Source organism: Oenanthe melanoleuca, chromosome 8 (genome assembly GCF_029582105.1).
Source record: "Oenanthe melanoleuca isolate GR-GAL-2019-014 chromosome 8, OMel1.0, whole genome shotgun sequence".
In the NCBI taxonomy this organism is placed as follows: domain Eukaryota; kingdom Metazoa; phylum Chordata; class Aves; order Passeriformes; family Muscicapidae; genus Oenanthe; species Oenanthe melanoleuca.
Window position 1 is genome coordinate 27,277,670 of NC_079342.1, and position 19,708 is coordinate 27,297,377.

At 56.3% G+C, this 19,708-nt stretch overlaps 1 protein-coding gene across 1 annotated transcript in view; it reads right to left on the reverse strand.

Moving 5' to 3' along the window:
• Positions 1 to 317: 317 nt before the first annotated feature.
• LOC130256350 (voltage-dependent R-type calcium channel subunit alpha-1E-like) overlaps positions 318 to 19,708 on the reverse strand; it is a 95,754-nt gene continuing 76,363 nt past the window's right edge. The window contains exons 39-48 of the mRNA XM_056497897.1: positions 18,837 to 18,933; positions 13,122 to 13,227; positions 10,893 to 11,000; positions 10,336 to 10,436; positions 9,969 to 10,075; positions 9,314 to 9,422; positions 7,796 to 7,924; positions 6,254 to 6,434; positions 5,971 to 6,161; positions 318 to 4,548 (exon numbers count right to left, since the gene is read on the reverse strand). Coding sequence (XP_056353872.1) covers positions 4,009 to 4,548; positions 5,971 to 6,161; positions 6,254 to 6,434; positions 7,796 to 7,924; positions 9,314 to 9,422; positions 9,969 to 10,075; positions 10,336 to 10,436; positions 10,893 to 11,000; positions 13,122 to 13,227; positions 18,837 to 18,933 — 1,669 coding nt within the window. The 3' untranslated portion in view covers positions 318 to 4,008. The remainder of the gene's footprint in view (positions 4,549 to 5,970; positions 6,162 to 6,253; positions 6,435 to 7,795; positions 7,925 to 9,313; positions 9,423 to 9,968; positions 10,076 to 10,335; positions 10,437 to 10,892; positions 11,001 to 13,121; positions 13,228 to 18,836; positions 18,934 to 19,708) is intronic.

The window sequence follows — 19,708 nt, forward strand, 5'->3', positions numbered from 1 at the left end:
CTCCTGGCCCTGGCTCTCCCAGCTCCCCCAGACCCCAGCACCCCTCAGCTTGTGTCTGGAAGCAGCCAGGTCCGAGCCACAGCTAGCCCAGGATATCTCAAATATCCTCCCTGCCTCTCTCCTCCACAGCCCCCCACCCTGCCTGGGGTTGCAGAACTCCCCATCCCAAGTGATGGCAGTGCCAGCACGGGCTGTGTGCCTCCCCTCCCTGCCATGGGGACCTTTCCAGGGGTCCATGGCTTTACCCAGAGTCCCCACGGCCCCACCAGCATGGAGGAGTGCCAATGAGACCAAGCCTGCAGCAGTTCTTTACAACAAGGTTTTATTTTTTTCTTTCCTTTTGACAAAAAACATTGAGGAGTTGTACATTGTTGGTGGTCAGCTCGGTTCCCCGTTCGGGTCCAAACGAGCACGTTATGTTACAACATCCCGCCCCAGAGCCTGGGGGACGAAGGCAGAGCATCTCCCACCCTCCCTCCCACAGCCCCAGGAGACACCAGCCCCACACCGGCGGGGCTCTGCCATCCTGTGGGGACAGGAGGATGGTGCTGGGACAGCCAGCCTGAGGGGACAGCGGGGCTCTGTGTGCCAGGGCTGCCACACCTCCCCGCACACCCACCACAGCCCCCCCCAGGAGATTTGCAGGGCTTTGAGTCCAGCCCCAGCACCGAACTGGGAACCAGTTGCATGCTACTGGTGAACTCCTGCCTGGGCAGGGCATGTCCTGTGCAGGCAGAGGTTGGAATTCATCCCCCTCCCCATGGGCACGGCCAGCAGCCACCGGCGGCGAGGTGTCCTGGTGTCCGGGAGGCGGAGGAAATGTCCAAAAATCCACAGAAGAGAGACTGTACAGCAGCAAAGCCGAGTCCAGCGCCTTGAAAAGCAAGGCACGGCTGCAATGGTGCCTTCGGGTTGCCTCCCCCTCGGCACAGTCCATCCCGTGGCTCTCCCGGGGGCTGTTTTTGGTTTCGCAGAGCGCTGCGGAGGTGCCACCGTGTCCCCGCAGGTCCCTGTCCTGTCCCCCGCGGGGGCTGCTTCACCGGGGCAGAACGGGGCGTTTTCGGACCCTTTCCGGGTAAAAAGGGGCTCTGTTTTGTTCCACACAGTTCCTGTATATTAGTTAAACACAGGGCTGACACGCCGAAAAGCTCAGGTTCGATGCGCCCCGGGGGCTGTGCCACCGCTGCCGAGCATCACCAACACCGCTCGCCGGCCCCGTGCCGGGGCTGAGGAAAGAAAAGCGCCCAAAAAGCTCGAAACCCGCATGAAACGTGCCCCCGCTTCGAGAGCATCGCTGCCTCCCTCCCACCCGCCAGGCACAGACACAAAAAGCCGCCTCCTCCCCTCCCCGCGGGCTCTTACTCAGAGCCCGGCGCATTGTCAGACACCTTTCCGCATTTAGAAGGAGACGATACCGACGCCTATATTTAGAGCAGGTGCGGCATCGCCTTCCCGGCCCCCAGCAGCACCGTGTCCCTGCTCCCCCATCGCACGCTGCCCGCCGGACCCGGCTCTCCCAAATTCCGCCACAGGGAATTTGCAGCTTCGGGGTGAAGCCACAAACTGCTCGCGGATGGCTGGAAGGGAACAGGTGGTGCCCGTGCCCCCAGCCACCACCAGGGACCTTCCCCACGGCTGCATGGGACATGCTTTGTCCCCAAGAGCCGAGAGGGGGGATGCAGCATCTGAGCCAAAGCTAGAGAGGTCTGCCTGTGGAATTTTTGGACCAAAGTGTCTGTCTGGGAAGCAGCAGGGACAGCAAAGGTGCTCCTCACCATCGGGGGCCACTGGAAGCAGGAGGAGCTTTGGGCCCTGTACGGGTGCACTGAGGGCACTTTGACCATTAGAAAGAGGGGTTTGGGTCCATGCACGAGCCCTGGGGCAGGAAGCCTTCGGAGCCACTGGGATTTGCTTCTGACAAAGCAGAGCTCCTTCGGGGAGCTCGCAAAGCGATCGGGGCAGCGCTGATCTGCACATGCAGGAGCAGGGCAGCTTGTGCACCTCTCGGTCACGAGAAGGCAGGAGCTACCCAGGCCCGAAGCAAAGCCTGGCCAGAGCTGCTGCTCGGCTGCACAACAGCCCCGAGGACCCAGAGCACAACAACCTGCAGCAAAGCAAAGCCATGGGCAGGAGATGGGCAGGGTGTGGCCGTGCTGCCTTTACCTGCCCATCCCCACGTCCCATCCCCACACACGCCCGGTCCAAACGCACCGAGCATCCCCCAGCCCTCAGAGCACGCCCTTCCCTGAGGCTCCAAAGGCACAGCACCTCCAGCCCCCCAGGACCACGCTCGGGCTGATGACAGACACAGCTCATAGCAGAAACACACCACTGGTCACCAGGGTGAGGCAAAGGCCACCAGCAGCACCTCCCCGGGCTGGCAGGCACAGCACTGCACCCAGCATGGATCGCTGGGAGCTGACAGCCCATAATTACCGGATTAATTAATGGCTGGCGCTGGGAGGTGGCTCTGTTCTGCACCTTCAGTGTTTGCAGGAGGGCTGAGCTACCCTGCTCACCCCCTGGACGATGCTCCTTCCCCTGTTTTGGACACCCACCTGCTCCCCGTGGGTTTGCACAGCCAGCCCCCCACGGCAGCCCTTCTCCAAAGGGGTGCCAGGCCCAGGAGAGGGCAGAGGCCATGGCTGCAGGGGAAACTGAGGCAGGTCTGGTGCCAAAGCCAGCCAGGTCTGCCTGGAGGACAGGTCTTAAGGTACATCATGCACTCACAACATCTTCACTCCCCTGCTGACATGGATATCTTCCTTTCCTGGGAAAACAAGCAAAGAGACTTCTGAGAGGTTTGTCATCACCCCTTGGCACTGCTGGTGCCATGTGAGCCAACTCCTGGGGACAGCCCTGTCCTCATCCCTTGGGCATCCCACTCCTGCAGGCACTGAGCTGCCCAAGGAGCCCTCGCCACAGCCATCTCTAACACAGAAAATGCAATTCCCACCACTGGAAACACCTGGGAGGGAGAGGGAGCAAGGTGACATTCCCAATGCTCTGTACAGCAGCCCCCCTGGGAGGCTCGGTCCTGCCCCCAACAAAGCAGGGTGCAGGCAGCAGGAGCCCCAAGGGGCTCCCCAGCATTGTCAGGTGATTAAAACAAATCTATGTATGTGTATATCTTTATATATACAGCATATAAATATATATACACACACACCCCTATATACACACACAGGCACACCTAGAGTTCTCCGTATATAAATAAATATATGTCAGTGGGAGACAGGATACATTCGGCAGCACTGAGCCCCCCAGCCCCAGTACAAACCAGTTTTGCCCCTTCTGGCAGCCAGAGCTGCTCTGGTCTGTCTGGGTGCATCCCAACCCCTCATCCCCTGCACCCTGCCGTCGCATCTTGCCATTGTCCGGGCAGGATGGGACTCTTGGGGAGGGAAATTCAAAGCCACAGCAGCACAAGCCCAAGCGACAGAGCAAAGGGGAGCCCTTGCATCCCTTTGCTGGGACTCTCCGGCCATAGGGAGCAAAAAACCATCGGGAGGAGCTTTCCCGGGGATCTGTCTTGGAGCAGGGAGCAGGGCTGTGGCTGGGGGGGCTCTCCCTTGTCCCCCAGCACACAAGCCCAGCCGGGCTGCTCTGCTGCCCATCACATGTTTCTCTGTGCAGAAAAAAAAAAGTGATAGTAATAAATGAAAGTTGACGGATTTTAATTTTTTTTTTTGCACAAAGACTTTTTTTTCTGTTTCTTTTCTTGTTGGTGGGTTGTTTTTTTTTTTTCCCTTTTCCTTCCCCCTCCATTCCATTAGGTTGGGGTGGTTTTTTTGTTTGCTTGCTTTTTGTTATTTTTTCCCCTCTTTCCCCCCCCCCCCCCCCCCCAACCCCGCTGCGTTTGGTTTTTGGTTTGTTTTTTTTTTTCTTTTCTTTTCTTTTTTTTTTCAGTTTCATTCCCAGGCGTGGCGAAGAGCATGCATTGGAGAAGGGCAGGGCGGGGGGTGCGGGGGGGTCGGGTTGGCGAGGAGCGGGGGGTGGGGGCAGCTTCTAGCACTTGTCATCCTCCTCGGTGTCGCTGAGCACGTCGATGCTGGCCCCGCACATCACGCCCTGCGCCGCGCCCCGCCGCCGCCGCCGGTAGTGCCCGTTGGGCATCTGCCAGCTGTGCCGCAGCGGCGGCGCCGAGCCGATGGTGTTGGAGCGGCCCAGGCTGGTGGCCACGGCCGCCTCGAAGGTGAGCGTCTCCTCCTCACCGCAGTCTGAGGCGTGCGAGTCGTCGTGCAGCGCCAGGTAGGGCTCGGAGATGTAGCGCTGCGGCGTGGACTGCCGGCTCTGCTTGCCCGCCGGCGAGCTGGAAGACTCCGCCGGGCCGGCGGCGCTGGGATCCAGGCTGGAGGAGAGCAGCGGGGAGCCCCCCTCGCTCTCGTCGGCGGGCGGAGAGGCGTCCCCGGCGTGCCGCAGCATGGAGGCGTAGGACAGCAGCGGGCGCGGCTTGGGGGGCACCGGCGGCAGCTGGCGGCGGCCGCGCCGGGGAGTGCTGGTGTCCGAGATGGAGGGGATGGAGCTTTCGCTCAGGGAGCCCATGCCCTGCAACGCAGAGACACGCTGGGGAATGCGGGCAGCACCCCCTCTGCCCCCAGCCCCACAGAGCATCCTCGGAATTGGGAGGTGTTGGAGGCAGCGAGGCAGGGGTGTCTCTGAATTCTTCAGAGAGAAAACAGAGTGCAGGGATTGAGTAAGTCTTAGAGCGAGTTCTGATGTTTTTAGTAAGTAAAAGGTCTCAAATGCCACAGTAGCAGTGAGTGTTCTAGTGAAGGTTGCAAACATACTGGTATCTTCAATAGAGGCTCCAGGCCCACAGCTGTAGGCAGGACTTAGACATAATAGAGCTATAGGAAGAATATTGCTTACATTTCTTAGATAGAACACTATTGGTTGTGTACATAGTCTTATACATAACCTGGTGGGCTAAGAAACTAGAATTCTAATAGGTTAAGGACTGGTGGTCTGAGCTTGCATCTTAGCTTGTTGGAAAAATCCTATATAAGAGTTTGTATTGGGAGAGTTCTTGCTTTTAGCCTTTGGCTTTTGCCAGGGCTTTTAGCCATTCACTTACAGCTTATTGCTAACTGCTTTGCCATTGCTTTTTGCCATTGCTTGTCTGTTTACTGTTGAGACTGATGTGCTTTGTAATAAATAACCTTTTTAACTATTAGCTGCTTGTTTATTTAAGATTACCCAACAAGTAGGAGCCTATAGAGCTCCGGAGTTTGGTGCCTTAGAGCACAGGGTGTCAGAAAGAACCCCATAGGAAGGATGATTCTGCCCCAGGCTGTGGTCTGCAGCTTCCTCGCCAAGGGAAGCGCCCTGGTCTCTGCACTGACTCAAGGGAACAGCGTGAAGCTGTGGCAGGGGAGGTCTAGGGTGGTGAGGCACTGGAAAAGGCTCCCCCAAGGCAGTGTCACAGCAGCAAGACTGACAGAGCTCAGGATGCATTCAGACAATGCTCTTGGGAACATGGTAGGATTCATGATGCTGCCCTGTTCAGGGACAAGTGCTGGACTCGATGGTCCTTGTGCTCTGTTCCAACTCAGGATAGTCTACGATTCCATGCTCTTGGCGGTCAAAAGCCAAAAGCACTCCCAAACCCGCTGCAGGAAGAGCTGACACCTCACCATCTGCTGCTCTCCATGGGTGACATCTCCATGGGTGGCCTCAAGCTCACTCAAGCACCGGCACCTCCAGGTTGTGCAGCTGGGGCACCTTGACCTTGGCAGGGAGCAGATGCCACAGCAGCAAGAGGATCAGCACGAGACCCACCCCTGTCCCCAAACGCTCTGCAGGGTGCCCGAGCAGCCCCAACCTGCTCAGCTCATGGGAGACACAGAGATGCCACCACCAGGAGATGTGATGGTTCAGAGCTCCCAGAACTGGGGCTTATCTTCCCGATTCTGGCAAGGAGCTGCTGCTGTGATTCCCCTGATGCTTAGGAAGGGATCTGCCACCCACCTGCCTGCTGGGTGTCTGTGACCTGCCCTCGCTGGGTGACCGGGACTCGCGCCGCCGCTCCGGGGACTCCTCCTGTGCCTGGGGACTCCTCTCCTCGGAGTTGCAGCGGGAGATGTCAGGGGACAGCAGGTGCTTGCGCTCTTTGGATCGGCCCCGCTCCCTGCCCGAGCGGTGCCCCTCGGACCGGTGGCCTGCGGGATGCCCACGTCAGTCTCCTCTGCGCCAGCAGGGAACGCTCGGCTGGAGGGATTTTTGGGGATTTTCTGGGGATTTTTGGGCTCACCCGAGTCGGCGTTGAGGCGCCGGGCGGACAGCTGGAGCGAGGAGTGGTAGCTGCGCCGGCGGGACTTGTAGGTGTTGTCGCTGCTGCGCTCCATGGAGAACTCATCCAGCCAGGAGCTGTTGGGCCGCTTGTCCCGGATGGTGGAGAACGATCTCCGCATGGAGCTGGTGTCTGTCACCACCTGCAAGCAGCCCCGGCCGGCCGGGGACAGCGTTAGCGCCGGGCGGGGCTGGGGTGAAGAGCGACCAGCTCACCCCACCACGGGGATGGGGAAATCCGGGGTGGGGGGCAGCCAGCCTGAGAACAGCCCCCCCAGGTAATCTGTGCACAAACCAGGGGTGGGAGGAGAGCGGGGTTCAGCCTTGGAGCTCGTGGGGTTTAGCCTTCCCCAGCTGGCTGGAGCTGTGCTGCACAGGCAAAGCCAGCGGATCCAAGCCCAGGGGCTGGGGGAGAGCAGCAGCACCTCTGCTGTGTGTGGGGACATGGAGGGTACCACACCACTGCCCCCCAGGCTGCCTCCCCAGCACCCCTCCCCACCAGGAAAACAGAGTCAAGAGGAGTGATCATTGTTGGCAGAGGGGTCCCCCAGTGCCACTTGCTCTGTGTTCATTTTTCCAGCTGCCACCACTCTTCCACACGCCTCCCTACTCTTCCTTTATTCCCACATCCCTTTCCCCTGCACTCATTCCCTATCTCCCCACTCATGCTGTTGTTTTATCTTCCCTTTCCTTTTCTTTCTCCCTCCCATGCTTCTCCTTCCTACTTTCTCCCCTTGTTACACCCTGTGTTTTCACATGTTATGGGGAAAACATCACCTCCTTCCATACTTCCTTTGCCTAATTCTAGCAGCTCTTTGCCACTGCAGCCTCAGGCTGTTCTCCATCTCCTCTCACCCTTCCTGCTCCTATCCCCTCCTCCTGGTCACCTCCTTTGCTGATGAATGGCCAAGAGAGCCCATGAGACAAAGCCTGTCTTTGTCTTCACACCCCCACAAACTGCCACACCAAGACTTGGTGCCTGCACCAAGGTGACAAAGCACACCCAGAGACTTCACAGAAACACCAAACCCCAAAAAACATCTGTGTCTTGAGGGAGGCTGAGCACAGGACACAACAACAGAGAAACCAGGCAGACAGATGAGGAGGTGAGATGTGTCCTGGGTTCCCCTGGACAGACAGAGAAGGGCACATGTTGGGACAATGGGAAAGGACAGAGAAGGTGTCTCATCACCTGTGGTCATCTGACAGCTGGGCTGAGGCTCCTCAAACCTCAGCCAGTGCCCAGGGCTGGAGGAAAGGAGGGGTTGTCCCACCTGGACCTCCCCAGGAGCCAGGAGACGGATCCCCCAGGCTGCTCTCTGCTGCCAGTGTCCCCCTTGTAGGACAAGAGCAGCTCTCCTACTTGTGCAGCACCCAAAGAAGGGCAGAAGCTCCAATATTGGGGTGCTGGGGATGCCACAGGGCTCGGCACAGAGAGAAGCCCCAGCATTATCTGGCAGGCTGTGATCAGACCCAGCCTTGTGGAGGCTTTGCTTGGTTTTACCTGGGGATCCACAGTGAGACGAGGCATGGAGGAGGCCCTCCCAGAGACAGCGTGGTCCTGAGTGTCCACGGGAAGGTAGCTGCCACGGTTAGAGGGCTGCACTCTTTGAAACTCCCTAACCTCTGGCTCCTGGAAATAAACACACAGCCAAGCTCTTGGGGTGGCCTTGGAGCAGGGCAGGGGACAGCCCTGCTTGCTCAGCCAGGGGCAGAATTTCAGCTGGCCAAAAACAGGTGGTAAAACACTGGCATAGGTTGCCCAGAGAGGTGGTGGATTCTCCCTCTCTGGAAGTGTTCAAGGCCAGGTTGGATGGGGCTCTGAGCAACCTGATCTGGTTGAAGATGTTTCTGCCTATGGCAGGAGGGTTGGAACTAGAGGAGCTTTAAAAGATCACTTCCAACCCAAGCTATTTGATGATTCTATGACAAATAGAGTCTAAGCCATTAGAATTCATCACTTGCCACTGAAAAATGCTTTCCAGCTCACAGTCCCCAGGTGAGCCCTGATGTGGTGCTTCAGGCTTGCATGGTGGCCAGCTGCTCTTGCACCTCTACAGCAACAGTGGAAACCCTGCCTGGATCTGGGACACCCTGACTGCCCAGGGCTTAACTCCTTCTTTTGCCAGGAGGGGACAAATGGATGGGGTTTTGTTTCTGACCCTGCTGCAAAAGCTTCCTGGCCACATCCCTGTTAAAAGAGCACACACTGCCCGTAGCACTTGCATGCTTTGGTTAATTCCCAGTTTTTAGGGGACTCTGTGGGTGTTCACTCATGGCATCGAGGAGATGGGCACAGAGTGACCCCGGGGTTCACTAGAAGGTGACTTTATGGGGGCAGGGGGATTCTCATCTGCCACCTCTCCCTGTGGGGGAGGCAGGGGACGCCTGCCTGTGTCATGCACAGGTGACACAGAGCTACAGAGCCTGGGGACACGGACTGGGCTGGGTACCACACTGCGCTGGGAGGCACACGCAGACACGCAGATATATAGAGATGTGTGATATATATAGATATGTGATATATATAAACGTGTGATATATATATATACACACACACACAGACAGCCAGCACGTGTGTGAGGCCAGAGAGGGCTGCTCCTGCTGGAGACAGCTTGGCTGGGGACTGGGGACACCACCACTGACAACAAAATGGACACGAATCTGAAAACATCAGGTACCATCACTCAGCACGGGGTAACCCACTGACATTGAGTGCTCAGTGGAAAAAATAGCCTGTGGAGAGAAGGATATTTTACTGCAGGACATTGGTCATGGCTCTGGCCCCAAAAGCACTTGTGCTGCCTGGTCCCACGGATCAGGGCAGGTCCAGGGACCTGTGTCCCCAGGGCCAGAGGAGAGGGGCAGAGCCCCATCTGGGGGACATCCAGGGATGTTTGTCCCGTTTTGGATCTGTGCATGACCCAGCAGCTGCCATCCCTGTGCTGTGCTCGCTCCCCACACCTCCCCGTGCCCACCAGCATCTGTGCTGGGCCTGCAGAGGAGCAGTGCACGACTTTACCAGAGACTGGTGCTCCTGGTACTGCTCCTGGGCCGGATCCATGCACGCCAGCTGGAAGATCTCCTGCGGCGAGAGCGGGCTCAGCGAGGGGAACCCGCCTCGGCTGCTCCTGCAAACACAGCCCGGCTTCAGGGAGGCCCCCAGCCGGGTGCTGCCATCCCCGGGATCACCTCTCCCACAGCTCAGAGATGGGGAGCCCCGTGCCTGGCCCCCCAGGCTGTTGAGACCCCATGTTTGAGACAAACATCATGTTCCCTGGAGAGCTGCCCCAAGGCAGGAGAGGACACCAGTGCCCCGAGCCCTGCAGCAGCAGTGGGACATCCCAAGAGCAGTGACAGAAACCTGTATCATCTCACTCCCAGCACCAGGGTGTGGAATCCCCCACTGACCCTGCACTGCCCACAGCTCCTGGGGCTCAGCTTCACCCCTAGGAGGTGAAGCTCCTTCAGGAGGAGCATCCACTGGCCCCTGGCCATCCCCTTTTGCCACCTCAGCTGCTGCTGGCGATGCTGACACACACCAGGTACCTGGAATCCTGCAAAAGCTTTGTGCCAGGAGATTTCTCCCTGCTCCCAGCAGCAATTTAACCCTCTCTGGAGGTTCCTAAGCAGGAAACAAGGGCTGCAGGACCAGCAAAGTGACAGGCAGTACTCACAGGCCCGAGAGGGTGTCCTGCTGGAGGTACGGCAGCGCCTTTGCGTTGGAGATGATTTCCTGCGGCAGGGAGGACGGCTCCATGCGCTGGAACATGGGGGCATTTTTCTGCATTGGAGACAGGAAGAAACTGAGCCTGTAGGAAACCTGGATGAACAGCCAGAGCTTCCCCAGCCAAGCTCCCACCACTCAGAGAGAGAACACCGTGCTCATGTTGCCTGAGGATGATCACAGACACGCCCTGCAGTCCCCAAACCCCGACCTGCAGCACTGTTTCCATCCCAGCTGGCTGCATGTTCGGGTTGGGAGGTGGTGGGAAGCAGAGAGGATGATCTGAACGTGCCCATCCTGCCCTGGCTGAGCCTCACCTGCTCCTCCAGCTGCTGCCGCTGCTTCTTCGCCTTGCTCTGCTTGTAGTAATCCATGATCATCATGGCTGCATATATTTTCCCAACAGTCAGGTCAGAGGCTGGGAGCATGAGAGGGAACAAAACAGGGTCACTTGTGTCATAAGAGAAGGCACCAGTGTGGATCATGGGAAGAGCCCTGCTCTGGGATGCTCTAGTGACATTCAAACTCTTCTCACTGTTCCAAAAGAGAGTGCTGAGCACCCAGACACTCTCCACGGAGATAAAATAGATGAAGGTGGCTGGAAATCATCATCCTAAGCCACCAAGGCACACGTGCTCATCATATCAGGTGTGCTCAGCCTCTCTCCCTGCTATGCTCCAAAGAGGATTTACAAGAGACTGTGGCTTTGGCAGGAGTAGATCCCTGCAAACTGGGCGGTTTTCCAGAGAGTTCCCAAGCAGAACAAACCCTTTCCCCACTTCTCCTCAAGCTCTCACTTCTTCCTCCTTTGGGAGGAAGTTGCTGTGGGGATGAGGTGAATTTGAAACCACTAACAGCCTCCCCAGAGACTCACTTTTTGGCATGGGTACCAACAGGTCAAGCATCTTCTGGGACAGGTGAGGCCAAATGGTCAGGATCTCCTTTTGAAGCTCGGAGTCCAACTGCTGCCAATCTGCACCACCTTCAACAGCAGGGAGCAAAAATGGCCCACACACATCAAACCTTGGCACCAGGGTCCAACCAACCCCCCTCTCCCATCCTGAAGTGAAGTTCCACATCAGCATCCATCTCTCTGGGCTGGGAGGGCCATCTTGCATCAGCCATCCTGGTCTCCCACAGGGAAACTTTCCTACCATCCCCTCCATATGTGCCTCCATCTCCCCATCCCCTACCCTCCCACTCAAAGCTGCCACCTTCAAGCTTGCCTTGGGTCCGTCTCTGCAGCTCCAGTCCCACTCCAGCCCACACACACCTGCTGCTGCCCCACTTTCTTTTTGCTGGTGAGCAGATCATGTGCTGGTGGACGAGCAGCTCCGCTTGGTGAATCCTGAAATGCTCGGTGAGGCTGTGCACAGAGCTCTCTGGCCAGGGTTTGCTGAGCTTGGGAAGCCCTGGATCATCAGAAGCTGGCAGTGTGCCCCAACAGTGTCACCCAAGCACAGGGAAATTTGGGTGAGCTGTAGCAGACCCAGGTTCAAATCTCTGCTTTGTCTAGAGGGGCTGGAACCCATTGTTGTCTGAGCACTGAGCTTGGGATGATGTCTTGCCCTGGGTTGGGTTTTTTTCCAATAGATGAGCTGTTCCTAGGGGATATTTTATTGAAATTGCCATGTTTCTGCAGGAAGTTTTTGATCTGATGAATCACAGCCTTTCTAGCAACAACAACAAAGCAGGTTTTCCTGCTCTGAACATTTTATCTTCCCTGAGAGAGAGAGAGGTTTCTTTCTTTCCCCCACAACCTAAGGGAGCCAAGCACATATTTTCCATCTGTGGTTTGGCTTTTTACGCAGGGAGGAAGGGGAATTCTCTCTCTCCTCCATTATACAGTGGACATCAAGCTGTTTCTTTTCTCTAGAAACAGCTTCTGGTACAGAATTCTCTACCACTTCCCTAAAGAAATAGATTTTTTTTTTTTTAAACAGAAAGTGGCAGAAATATGCCTGTTCAAGGTACTTGCTCCCATCTATGTTCATCCAGGCTCTTGGCAAGCCAACCCCAAATTAGCTGTGAGGTCCTCAGCCCAGCTAAAGAGAAAGGGACTTTTTGCAAGGTGGTAGGACAAGGAAGAAGGACTTTAAACTGAGTGAGGGTAGATTGAGATTGTATATTAGGAAGAAATTCAGAAGGTGGTGAGGACCTGGAACAGATTGCCCAGAAAAACTGTGGATGCCCCATCGCTGGAAATCTTCAAGGGATGGATGGGGGAAGGTGTCCCTGCCCACGGCAGGGGGGGTGGAACAGGATGATCTTTAAGGCTCTTTCCAACACAAATCATCCTGGGAATGTACAGAAGGACGATGGACACTCTGCAGCTGTCTCGGGTTGCCATACAGGATGTGACCAGAAATGTGTATTCTGTCCCCATCTGTTGAGCCAGGTGGGGCAATGACCCTGATCTCCTGGCACATATTATCTGCTCATGGGCCAGCTTTAAACCAGCTGGGCAATCATCTTTATCTTTCCCACAGCCCATCCTCCCTCCAGGAAGATATCATCTGCTGCTGGCCCATTCAGTCCCACTGCATGACTGATAAAATTCCATCATCCCACTGGGAGATGCTCCAGCCAGGGGAGCAGCCAAGCCTTTCCTACCCAGATAAAAACTGACATTTTGGACACCAAGGTACCTTCTTTCCACTGCATTCCAGAGGAAAGCCAGACCTTTGCACATCATCCCTGCACCTTCAGAGGAAAACTGCACCTTCTCCAGGAGCACTGCTCCAGCTGAACCACATCTGCCACTGCAGGAGGATGCAGCCACCATTGAATGGGACTGTGCCAACACCCTGACTGACTGACTGGGTGTCAGCTTGGATTCTGACTCTGGCAGTGTTTGGGGATTGTTCTTTGTAATACTGTATTTCTATTTTAATTTTCCTAGTAAAGAACTGTGATTCCTAATTCCCATGTCTTTGCCTGAGAGCCCCTTAATTTCAAAATTATAATAATAATTTAGAGGGAGGGGGTTTACATTCTCCATTTCAAAGAGAAGCTTCTGCCTTTATTGGCAGACACCTGTCCTTCAAGCCAAGACAGCAACCCCGCTGGCTCTGTGCCCTCTCTAGAGGCCTTTAGCCTTTACCTTTGGCAATTTTGATGTCCAGGGCCGTGCGGATCAGGGCCATGAGGGTGGAGGTGAAGTGCACTGTCATGTCCTCGGCCACGGGCATGTTCATCAGCACCAGTCTCTGCGCAAGAGAGAGAAGAAAACAGCGGACGGAAAACAATATCGAAAAACACATCGACCAGGCTGGAGGAAAAGAAATTAAACATTAAACAAAAGGGGAAAAAAATAATCGAAATTAAAAAAATAATAAAAAGAAAAAATAAAAAGCAACAAAGAGTGTCAAAACAGCACAGCCAAAAAAGAAGGGCAAGGATCACCCCGCCGCCCCCCCCGCCTCCCCGGCTCCTTCCACCCCAGGACACCGGCTCACTGCCTTCCAGGGCTCTTCCTGCACCCCAGGAACGGCCCCTGAGCCCCCCTCCCCACGGCACCGGGGCTGCCACTGCACCCCCTGGCACTTTAGGGAAGACACACCCGATCCATGGGGGATGCGGGCGTGGGATGTGCGGGAGGGGGAGATGGGCTCAGGTTTCCGTTCCCGGGTGGTTTGGCTTTCCAGCTCTCAACCCTTCCCAGCTGGGGCAGGGGAGAGGAGGGTCCCTAACCTTCAGGGACTTCAGATCGGCTGGATTCCTCTAGCATGCTACATCCTGGCACTCCCTTTTTGCGTCTTTCAGAGATGAAGTTTGCCAGCACATGCAGGGGTCCAAATTATCCATGGGTGGGGAAGGAAAGGAAGGGAAGGGGAGGGTAGAGAAAGTGCAGAAGGAAAGAGAAAAGGGCAACCAAGGCAGGTTAGACACGCCATGCTCCTTCCCCACCCTGGGCAGGCGGGGTGCAAACCGAAGTGACCAGATCCACTTTCCAGAGAGTATATTTTGCTTTGTGAATACCTTGGGTCAGCCCTTCCCTGCCCATTCCTTCTCACCCAGCTTCTCACATCCCTTTCCTGCTTTCAAGCTCCCTTTTTTCCCCCCTGGAAGAGTGTGATGGTGGATGTATGCTTGTGTGAACAAACACGCGAGAGTCGGGGAGGGTGGAAGCGTGTTTGGAAGTGTGCAGGAATCCCTTTGTGCTAGCCCTGCTAAAAGGCCAAGAAAAATCCCTAATTTCCTCCAGGACAATAATCCTCCTGTAGCTCTGGGCCCTGTCCTGGCAGCTGGTGGCCCCAGAAAGCCAGGCAGTCCTACAGCACATCCTCCATGGCTTCCCACGCTCCTGATCCGTGCCTACGCAGCCAGGACCTGACTGACGGCCACCACGCTGGGTGGGACAGCTCAGAGCTGCCTGTGGAAGGCCCCTGGCTTTGCCTTTCCCAAGACATCTCTGGGATAGCCCCTGCTGCTGGTCCTGCCTCCTCAAACATGGCAGGCCTGCTCCTGCGGGATTTGGGATTTGTCCCCACTGCCCACCTGCTCCCCATCTCCAAGGGCTGCTGCACTGGCTGGGATGAGGATGGCTCCAAACCCCTGGGGATGAACTCCTGAGGACAGCTCACCCTCCTAACTGTGCTACAGGGTTGCTCCTCACCTCACCTCACCTCACAGCTCTCCCACTTCCACACTACAGCTGATCCTGCCCCTCCTTTTCCCCTGGAGCTGCGAGTGACCACGGCAGCTCAGTGCAGCCCAGCCAGCGTGGTCTTGTGGGCACACCAGGCTCTTCAGGAGTGAGCCAAACACACTCTGGGCACCCCAACGACTCCCCAGCTTCCCCAGTCCCACCTCCCGCAGGTGCCCCGGCTCCTGCTGGGCTCTAACCCCCGGAGAAGGAAGGGTTGATCTACCTTATAGGCCACTTTGGAAGGACATCTCTTGCCGAGGCCTAGCGGTGGTGACATAAGAGTCAGCATTTCATACATCTCAGTGTAATGGATTCGGCCACTGCTCATGGAGGGGGAAGGGGAGGGAGGGAGATGCAGAGAGAGGAGGCATTCCCAGAGAGCGGAAAAACGTACAAACGAAAAATAGTACAGGAAAAACAGGAGAGAAAACAAAACAAAACAAAACAAAAACAAAACAAAAAACAAACGGACAAACAGGAAAAGAATAGGAAACCCGTTAATCAAGGCAAATCATACGTGAGAGACTGTCCTGATGTGGATTTATAGCACTGCTCACACAGACCCAGGAATGCTGGCGGAAAGCAACTCACCCCTCTCCTCTCTGCTGCTGGCCTCAAGCGCCTGTCTCGCTACCAGCCTGGGACGACTCCTCTGGTCTCAACCCCTCTCCTAAAGCCCTCCAGCAGCCCCCACCTCGTCCCACAGGTTCCAGGGCTGTGTGCGAGTGGTATAAATCAGATACACGGCACTCGAGCCATGGGTTATTTGAGATAAGAGTGGTTTGCACCACGGTGCTCTGTGGCCTCCGGAGCGTCTTCCCTCCCGGGGGGGTGCCTGGTATTGCTTGGCATGGCCACCTAACCCATAGCCAAAGGCTGTGTATCCCCAGCTCGTGGGGTCTATGCAATTGGGAGGCAGCATCTTGCATAGAAGGCAGTGGGCCAGGGTCACTTGTCAAAGGAAGATGCCCAGTTGCTTCCGTCTGGCTCTGCGGATGGACCACTTTCCCACCATGCACCAGTGCAAAAGGCATGCTGAATCGGCTGGAAAAAAAAAACCGGGAGGAAAAGTCGGGCATGCCATGCTCCCGCCCTGGCTCTCTCCCGCATGCGGCTGCAAGTTCCACCAGGTTGGAGTTTAAAGAGTCTCAGCAGAGGCAGCTGTTTGGGCCTTCCAACATTGGGGCTCGTTTGGGTTTCCCACAGGAGCAGTTAGGGCCGGACCCACCCCCCTCTCCTTGCACTCCTCTGCTCCGTAAGGACCTGCCTGGGGTTGCTGAGCAAGGAATGCCACCAAAAACGGGCCACCTGGGACTGCCCTCTGCCAGGCTGGGGTGGCTGGGCCGTGTCTCCCTCTCTCTGCACGTCCACATCTCCCAGGGATCATCCTGGGCTTGGTCACCTCTTCTTCCCCTCGTGCCAGGCTCCCAGCCTGATTCGAGATGGTCAGTGGCACCAAAGGCATCGACCCTCGCTGCTGGACAGGAGCCCATCTCAGCTGGGGTGCCCTGGGAGAGAGGGCACTGCCAAAAAAAAGCAAGCACCCCCACGGGATCTTGGCTTCTTCCCTATAATGTGCTCAGAGCAGCATGGAAAAGGGAGACAAGATCTCTTCTTCTCAGTGTTTGGAAGCAGCCCCCCAGTCAGAAAGGGTCCTACCAAGATAAGTCCTGACTTTTCAGACGTGAACAGAACTGGTGACAGGAGCTGTTCGGGGTGCAGGCACAGAACGGGCTGGGCCAGTCACACCCAAAAGATGGTTGGTAACAACACTGGAGAATGAAAAGCAGGATGATCAAGAGGAAATACCCAGGAGTCAGCACCTTGGCAGAGCTGGATGCCCACCAACTCAGGGTGAGATGACTACAGTTTTCATGCATGAATTCAGTGAAAAAAAGGAAGCAAGTCAGAGATCTTCCAGCCATCCTTCCTGGCAGGGGGAATTTTGGGGAACCCAGCACAAAACAGGCACTGCCTTTCACACTCCACACAATGAAGGAGGAACAGAATCCATGAAAGGAAGACTTTGCATCAGTGACCAAGATGGATCACGAGAGAACTGCACACTTTGCTGCTCCTCAGAGCAGGGATCTTGGAGCTTTCTGTGCCCAGACACCACTTCCCCACAGACTGAAGCACAGGCAGGCATGTGGAATGACATCCATCTGAGCAGGATGACTCCAGGAGCTGGTCCAAGAACGGGCACATCCAGGATGGAGGATCTGACCCATCCACCTGTCTGGGCAGAGATGTGACCCACGCCTACAGCACAAGGTGGCCTGCAAAATCACCAGGGATTAATGGCTTGGCCCTGAGAGAAGCCTGTGATGGCAGAGAAGGAAATGTGGGAGACAGGACATTTGTCCTCCTGTGGTTAGGAAATAAGTACTGTGCCACACAGGCTGTTAGGAAGGGAGCACCAGGAGTTCTGTGAGAGTAGATTCAGGAAAAGGTGATGGCCACAGGGATATTATCTGTGGAGCATTCACCTGACAGGCAGGGCAAGCTCACTGAACTGAAGGGTGTGCAAGCTGACTTAGCATTTTGAGATCTGGCAAGATGCAACAACCACATGGACTTTTTTTTTTTTTTTTACATCTTTTGGGAATTGTTCCAGAGCAATAGGAACCCCTGAAAATCTCATGTTCTTGAAATATCTCTTGCACAGGGAAGAGGAGACCAAGGTAACACAAGGTAGAGATGGGGATGGTCTCCCCCACAGGACAACAGAAGCTGTTCTCTGCTTCTGCATTTCCTTGAGTTTATCCACCTGCACTGTTCTGCCCATCCACAGTCAGCAGAAATCCCATCACTCCAAGACTCCCTCTCCAAGGAAGCATTACAGTCCCCCTCTGAGCCCCAGGTGATCCAGCTTAGGAGAGCAGCATCTGCCAGTGGAGCCCTGCTGAGAAGGGCTCACCACTCCTCCTGAAGGAGTCTTTTGCCTGCAGGGACCTGAGCAAGCTGCCACCTTTTGCCAGGGATGCAGCAGCAGGGAAGAGTGGAAAGACTCCAAGGAGCCCTTCCTGGAACAGATGACCCATCTGAGATTCTTGCAAGAAATCTCCTGTTCCTAAACACATCTTCCTAAATGAGATGACCAATCATCAAAAGAAGCCTTGTCTTCATTGCGCTGCTTTGCCTCTGGCAAAACCGTCCCCATGTCCAGCTGTGGAGGGTGACAGAGCTGTTCCAGGAGTGCCATCTGGAAGAAAAGCCTTTCTGATGTTTCCAGAAGCACGCTGCAGCAAGGAGCCCTCCTCCTCTGCAGAGGCACGAGCAAGGGCTGGGGTTGTCTGAGTTCCCTCGTACGCCTCAGACACCGTGAGGGATGCAGAAGGAAGAGCAAGCTCTGTAATTCAGCCTTTTGTGCCCTGGGCACAGACAAAGGTGTCATGGCACTTCAGAGAATGTGGCAGGTGCAGGATTTTGCTCAACTGTCACCCCAAAATAAAATTTGAAAAAAGAAATCCCTTCAAGTCAGAGAGACCAAGGAGACCCAGTCGCTGCCCTGGACTCATGGCCAGCAGCCAGGAACTGAGCTCAAGGGAGAGGAGCTGCCAGGCTCCAGAGGTGTGCCGTGGTGTCACCATCTCCCAGGCAGATCCAGCAAGCTATGTGCAAGGCTAGCAGGAGTTCTGCTCCTCAGAGACACGGTTGTTTGTCCTCCAAAGTGCCACACTTGAGCACAGGGCTGTTTGGTACAGCACAGCATCCCCCAGGGACAGGGGCATCACCCTGGCCTCCTCATCCTCCCCCAGCCCTCACTGTGCAAAACAGCAGTAAAGACCCCAACATCCTCCTTCCTGAGGAGCAAACCCTCCCAAAATCCTCTCTGTCCCATGGGAGGTGCTTTGGGAAGTCGAGCAGGGGCAGTGGCGTTCGGCCTGGCGCCCCTCAGGGCTCTCTGCAGCGGTGGAACTGGGGCAGGGGTCTGGCTGGAGCGCACAATTTGTCCAAACCCACCCTCCCAGCAGGCTCTGAGCCCCCCCTGATGCCTCCCCTGGAGGGGAACAGCTGCTGGCTCTGGGAGGCAGTGGACCTCTTTAAACTCGAAGGAAAGCAAGGTCAGGGTTCCCTGGGGAGGCGGGTGGCAGTGGAGCGGGGGAAGGAGGGGTGGATGGTGTGTCCCGTGGCCAGGTTGTGGCGGAGGACTGGGAGGCAAACCTTGCACGCCACCCTGTAGGGGCAGTTCTCTCCTAGGCCCAGAGGAGGCGAGATCACCCGTACTAATTTGTACATATCCTTATACGAGATCCTGCCGCTGCAAAGGAAGCACAGGTGGGTTAATAGGACACTGAGAGGGTGCAGGGGATGATGGAGAGCTTAACGGGGGGGCACTGGGGCCATCTGTGGGGCAAGACCCCCAGCAGAACACAGCTCTTCTCCTTCTGGCTCTGCCAGACCCAGGGAGGAGAAAGCTGTGAGCATCAGCTACTGCCTTTTCCACCATGAGAGCTGGCTCGTATCTCCTCACCCTGGAGAAGGACAGTTTTGCTGGTGGACACCATGTCATGACCCTTCCTCACCATGCCCCTGACCCCTGCGCCTGGAGGGAGGGGGATTTTGGACAGGGTGAGCCTGCAGCTGGGGGGAGTTCTAACCCATGGAGTTGTGCCCCATCACGTCACCAGAGCCCCTGTCCTCACTCAGCCAGCTCTCTGAGGCCATGAGGTCCCAGTGAGGATGGCAGCTGAGCCACTTGTGCCTCCAAGATCTGGGGAACCTGAGACAGGGAGGGATAATGTGACCAGCCGCTGGCTGTGGCACCTGGGGCTCTCGAGTCCAGTCCTGTGCTCCGACCACCAGCCCAGCTCTGCCACAGGTGCACATTATTAGAAGCAAACCTTCCCAAACACACGCCCCTTTCCTCCCACGGAAGCCCAGAGCCGGTGCAGCCATCCCAGGATACGGCCGTATCCTCCCGCTCCATGGACACAAGGAAGCAGCCGAGGCAAGGAGCTGGCAGGAGGGGGTGCAGGATGCTGAGCTCCCCACTCTGCTCCAGCCCTTTGGGAAGCAGGACTGCATGGGGTGGA